General features: G+C 41.4%; 1 protein-coding gene across 1 annotated transcript in view; it reads left to right on the top strand.

Annotated features, from left to right (window-relative positions):
• The window catches only part of Adgrv1 (adhesion G protein-coupled receptor V1), a 497,830-nt gene extending 492,981 nt beyond the window's left edge, over positions 1–4,849 (top strand). Inside the window, exon 90 of the mRNA XM_021180004.1 lies at positions 4,412–4,849. Within this exon, the coding sequence (XP_021035663.1) occupies positions 4,412–4,530 (119 nt within the window). The 3' untranslated portion in view covers positions 4,531–4,849. The remainder of the gene's footprint in view (positions 1–4,411) is intronic.
• The last annotated feature ends 1,637 nt before the right edge of the window (positions 4,850–6,486 follow it).

Raw genomic sequence — 6,486 nt, 5'->3', positions numbered from 1 at the left:
CCCTAGCTACCCCGGTGCTTTTCTGAGCGGAAGAGCGGTAGTTTTTTTTTTTATAGACATTGAGAAGGCACTACAATTCAGAGTTCTCCAGAGGGCTGGAGCAGACACTAAAAGTAAAGAAAGCATTCTCCTCTTTCTCTCTGTCTCTCTCCCTCTCCCCTTCCCCCTCTCTTCCCCCTTCCCCTCTTCTCCTCTTCCTTTCTCCCCTTCCCCTCTTCCCCCACTCTGAAAAACAAACATTTTTAAAAATCAAATTTAAAAAACGCAAAACAGACATATAAAAACACAGAGTCCATTTTGTGTTGCTCAACTCCTCCTGGACATGGGTCTAGCCTGGAGTGTGGCTAATGTGCCCAGTGACACGCCCCAGGAAAAAATGAATTTCCTTTTTCCCAGAAAATTGAGAATAGTTCTTACTTAGGAGTAGCACTCTATGGCCACTTCCCCTTTTCTGTGCTGAGATTTTGTTTGGTTTGAACTTGTTGGGTCCAGTGCAAACTGTCACAGTCTCTCTGGAAGTTCATGTACATTAGCCCTGTTGTGTCTGAACAATGCAGTTTCCTTGGAGTCATCTAACACCTCCAGGTCTTACAGCCTTTCTACTTTCTTGTTCACATAAGTTCCTGGGCTTTGAAGGGAAGGGCTTGATAAAGACAACCCACTTAGGGCTGGGTGCTTCAGACTCTTCCATGCTTTGCACATTGTCCAAGTGTAGATATCTGTTCATTCTCATCTACTGCAAGAAGATGGGGATTCCTTTAGCAGAATAATAGTAGGAGGGTTTCCCCTAGGCACTATAACATATCTAATATCCTGGTTTGGGTCACTTTCATAGTGTTAGGCATGGGTTCCATCTCATGGAGTGGACCTTAAATCTATTTTTCTTTTTTTAAAGTGGTTGGTTATACCCATAACATTTGTGCCTCACAATCTTCTGGGCTCCTCCAAGGGCTTGAGTCACTTCTCCAGCTCTGCCCTTTGTAGGACACACTTTATCTTCTAGGCTCCAGTTGCCTATACTCCACTACTGCTGTTGTTCCTGGTGGTCATCTCATGGAACTGGCATCTCAAAAACACTGCTATCTTCTGCTGCAATTAGACTGCACTTTCATTCTCATAGGCTCTTTCATGGTGCTAAGCCTCAGCTTCTCTGTATGACCTCTTCAGTCCTGGCCCTTCAACTGCCACTGAGTCTGCAACTTCACCAATGGCCTCTTCTGGCTTCTCACAGAGCCAAGTATCAGCTGCTCCCCCTTCATGCTTCAAAACCAGTATCATCTGGGTGACTCTTAAACATTACCAAGTCTGGCTGCCAACACGAGGTCTAGCCATGGCTGCCTCTGGAACACAGCATCTCTGTGCTCTCAGGAAACACTTCCCAGAAGATTTTACCTCAGTGATGCCAGTCTCTTCTTAATCACTGCTGATTTCCTAGTTCCAGCTAAACAGCATCAAACATCCCAGTAATGGAAATGTTTTGCTTTTGTAGTTCTGATATCTTGTTAATCACAGCCGAGTTTTCAGTCCCAGTTAACCAAAATTACAGAATCTTCACAATCAAAAAAGTAAAGGCCCTGATAGGAGTCTTTAATCTTCCTTCGAAATTTCACAAACCAGGCTTCCATTGTTTGCACTGTTCTCAACATTATCTTACAAGCTCCTAGAGAACATCCCACAGAGTTCTTAACATCCCAATAGCTCTTCTAGCTTAAAGTTCTAAAGTCCTTCCACAGTCCTCCTCAAAACATGGTCATGCTATCACAGGAATACCCAACTTCTGGTACCAGTTTGTCTTAGTTGGGGTTTCTATTCCTGCACAAAATATTATGACCAAGAAGCAAGTTGGGGAGGAAAGGGTTTATTCAGGTTACATTTCCACATTGCTATTCATCAACAAAGGACATCAGGACAGGAACTCATAAAGAGCAGGAACTTATAGGCAAGAGCTGATGCAGAAACCAAGGAAGAGTGCTGCTTACTGGATTGCTTCCCCTAGCTTGCTCAGCTTGCTTGCTTGTAGAACCTAGGACTACCAGCCCAGAGATGGCACCATCCATAATGGGCCCTCTCACTCTTGATCACTAATTGAGAAAACGCTTCACAGCTGTATCTTCCAGAGACATTTCCTCAAGGGAGACTCCTTTCTCTGTGATAACTCCAGCTTGTGTCAAGTTGACACACAAAAACAGCCAGTATACCCTTTCTTAGAAGATCCTGTCCTCTCCACTGGTTGCTTGCTAACCTCTGTGATCACTCAGACTGAAACACACATCAAAAGCTTAAAAGCTGACATCCACATATAAGAGAAAACATTCAATATTTGTCTTTTTGGAGTCTGGGTTACCTTACTCCTAATGATACATTGTAGCGCCATCCATCCACATTCAAATTTCATAGTTCATTTTTCTTAACAGTAGAATAATATTCTATTATATAAATGTACCATATTTTCATTAGCCATCCATCAGTTAATGGACATCTAGGCTGTTTCCAATTTCTGGTTATGAAGAGTAACAGTGAACATGGATTGAGCAAGTAACCCTGTCGTAAGATGTATAGACTGTTGGGTATATGCCCAAGAGTTGGATCTTGAGGTAGATATATTCCTAGCTTCCTAAGAAACGTTAACACTGACTTCCACAGTGACCGTACCAATTTTTACTCCTGTCACAAATGAATAAGTGTCCCCCTTCCCTGCATTATTACCAACATTTGTTGTCATTTGATTTATTGATCCTGGCAAAAGTTGCTGGGATAAGATGAAATATCAAAGTAGTTTTACTTGTGTTTCCCTGAAAAAAATAAGGATATTTGTCCATCTTTAAATGTTTCTCAGCCATTAATGTCCATCTTTTGAGAAATCTCTAAAAAAGGATGTCAGTGAAGACCACTGGATCTGCACCAAGAGGTCCAGTCACAAGGTGATGAAGGTGGACTCAAAGCCTGGTTGCAGAATACACATCATAAAGATATACCCTTAGTGCACCAAGTACTTTGTATGAGTGTGAGCCAGAAAAATAGGAAGGATGTGATACAGGCCAGGAATTAAAGGCAGCACCTGAACTGATCTCCACAGGAAGAGCACAAATGGCCCTCTGAAGGGCACAGAGGATTACAAGTGCATCCTACATTGTATCCTCTTGGGGATACAATGGGGATAACATTGAGACACAGACAGTAGGAAAAACAGACATGAGAGAAAACAGGAAAAAAAAAAAAACCTGAAAGAGCCAGGGGCTCTGAGCAGGGCTGGGCACCTTATGTAATATAGAAACATAGGAATGAATGAGTCAGAGGGTGGGACAGATAAGATCAGGTGAAGTAGGGCTTAGTTAGAAGGAGTTGACATAGGCTCCTGGTTCTTTCTCCACATAGGTTATTCTGAAGCTAAGACTAACCCATAGCTACCAGCAGAACTACTTTCTCCCCCTCACAGTGAGGGACTTGGTAACTACTGCAGCCACTGGCTTCTTACTTGACTTTCATTCTGCAAAGCTGAATAGCCTTCAGAGGGGGAAGCACTGGGGGCTATTCCCTGGTACCAGCACACTCTTATGACCACATCTGTACTCTTCATTTCTCCCTGAGTGTGTGTGTGTGCACACGTGTGTGCCTGTGTGTGTAGAAAAAGAAACAAGAGTTAATACAGTCCCTGCATACTGAAGAAAAAAACAAGTACTGACATCATATAGTTTTAAATTATTTTGGCATGGGAACCAGTGGATTGGTGGTTATGTTTTCTACCCCATTGATGAAAAAGTCTCTTAGCTTGCCTGGCTCTCTATTTTGGTAAGCCCTTAGTTGAAAAATCACATCCTCTATCATAAATTTTACCTGTCCATCACATGTCAACAAGGAAAAGAGATAGAGAAAGCCACATGTGGTGGCTCACTCTTGGAATCTCAGCACTCCACCTGAAGCAGTAGGGTTACCATGAATTTAAGGCCAGCCTGGACTACAAAATGAGACACTGTCTCAGAACAAAACAAAAACACGAGGAACCAGAAGTTATAGCTCTAGAAATCAATTTCTACATTGAGCATGGTGACATACACTTTTAATCCCAATATTCAGGAAGCAGAGGCAGGCAGAGTTTGAGGCCAGCCTGTTCTACAAATTGAGTCAAGGATAGCTAGAGAAACCTTATCTCAGGGAAAACAAACAAAAAAATAAAACAAAACAACATCATCAACAACAACAAAAGAGAAATCAACTTCTACTTTTAAAAGCTACCAAAGTTGTGTGAATTTAAAGTATACCATAATTTTAAATTATCTGTTGTTTATTCCAAATAAATATCCTGAAATTTCACTAATATATAAATAAGATGTTTTGGTTTAATATAACTTGACTATTCAGAATTTATTACACTAATTGTTTGAGTTTATGTGTTTATTCTTTATGATTTCAGGTGCTGGTCTCAGTGTCAGTGACAACGAATCTGGTCAGGGAAGCCAGGAAGGAGGCACCCTGACTGACTCCCAGATTGTAGAACTCAGAAGGATACCAATTGCTGACACCCACCTCTGAGAGTCCCGTTTACACTCTCCAGTAGAAAGAGGACAAGTTTCCTCATTGCCTTGGCTTTTGTACTAAACTCTGTAGGCATTTACAGCCATGTAGTAGAGACCTGTACATCGTACTGAGTAACACAGAAGTGATTATTATGTTTGGAATATACATCGCTTAGTGTTTGTGCAATTTAAAAAAGACTGCTATAATAAAAGATCTGATCACTCCTGTAATGTACAAGGATATACATTATCCAAAAATATTAGTTGTTTTTTAATCATCCGAACTTGGCTAACATGGTTTAATGAAAATAATCATCAATAAAAGTATTGGAATCAAGGTGGTAGCATCCAGCCTCATTATTTATGAATAAATGTGTGGGGGCAAAAAGACAGAGTATGAATCTAGAAGATGTCAGGCACCTGTCTCCTCCATGAGTGGTTGTAGGGATCCAACATCCACACTTCTCTCCATCTAGACGATTTTGAGTCCTGAAAGCTCTCATGTGTGGCCTGGGAATGATTCTGCACCTGAGGGTGGATGGGGCCCTGAGATTGTGATGGTCTTTTTGCAGCAAGATAGATTTCCGCTCTCAACAAATTTAAGGTTCTGAACACTTTCCAAAGTGAATGTTCTGTCCTCAGTTAAAAATAACTCCACCACACTCGCTCACGAAACTGAGAGGAGGTCCGTTGAATCAGTACAGTTTGTTTTGGAGAAAATTTTCTCGGTTTGTGATTTTTAGTCTCTCTTTGTCTTGGAATGAGAGATGAGGAAATCTCTCCCAGAGCAGTGCTGTAGTCAAGATGACTTCGCTTCCTGTGTTTCCAGAAGACGTGCTGGAAGGAGAACAAAGTTGCCCTGAGGAATGCTCTGTGACCTTTTCTTTTAGAGCTCTTACATATTTTATAAGAAAACTAAGTTCCATCCCAAACAAAAAAATATGACATTATTTAAAAGTTTAAGAAACTTTGTTCTCGTCATGATTTCCCCTGAAGCTGCAGTTAAAGCACCACAGTGCTCCATCTAGGTGTCAAATACAGTTATATGTTATATGAAACCTGCACTGGGTTATTGATAATGGTTGACATTCATTTTCTTCTCAATGCTCCCCACATCCTTCTTACATTGAACTGTGATAAGCAGATTATTTTTATAAGTAGAAGGTAAAAAGTCCACAAGAAAATCAAAGTGTATATAAAGCAGAGACACCTTCTCTGGTGGACTAGAGTCCCTTTTAGGAACTTTGGAAAATATGGCGCTAGAACTAAATTTCCCTGGAAGTGACAAATTTATCATCCTTCAGCTGAAGCATTGCCCGGCTCTCTGTCGCATGATATGATGGATGCAACTGCCAAACTCGGTTTAAATCCATAAAGAGGAAGGCGGGGTGCCGTAAACTAATGAGCACTAATGTCACTGGTCTTCATTGAGCTTGGTGTTGGGTAAAGAGGGTGCTACACGTTTCATGCAGCAGGCATCTCAATGGCAGTACTTTCTCTCAGATTCCTAAAACTCACACTCTCTCCAAAGGAAATTGTCAGTTACTATTTTTACTTCTTAATGCTTTCAGTATTTGGGAAAATGTGGGTAGGGTATATATGTGTGTGTGTGTCTGTGTATATACACATACATCATATATGAAATGATGGAGGTAGTTGGCCCGACGGTGGTGGCACACATCTTTAATCCAAGATTTCAGGAGGCAGAGTCAGGCACATCTCTGAGTTGGAGGCCATCCTGGTCTACGAAGCATGTTCCGGGACAGCCAGGGCTATACAGAGAAACCCTGTCTGGGAAATCATCACACAGACAAACAAAAAAGTGATGGTTGAAGAAACATTACAAATTATACTATGAATGCCAGCAATGCTGCTGAATTCTGCTTTAATGGATTATAGGGTAATTTGATCCTATAAGCACACAAGAAGGGGGGAGACAGCGGGGAGGAAAGGAGAGAGGGAGGGAAGAGGA

Source organism: Mus caroli, chromosome 13, assembly GCF_900094665.2.
Source record: "Mus caroli chromosome 13, CAROLI_EIJ_v1.1, whole genome shotgun sequence".
Taxonomy (NCBI): Eukaryota; Metazoa; Chordata; class Mammalia; order Rodentia; family Muridae; genus Mus; species Mus caroli.
The sequence above is the reverse complement of the archived record's forward strand: the minus strand, read 5'-3'. Positions and strand labels throughout refer to the sequence as shown.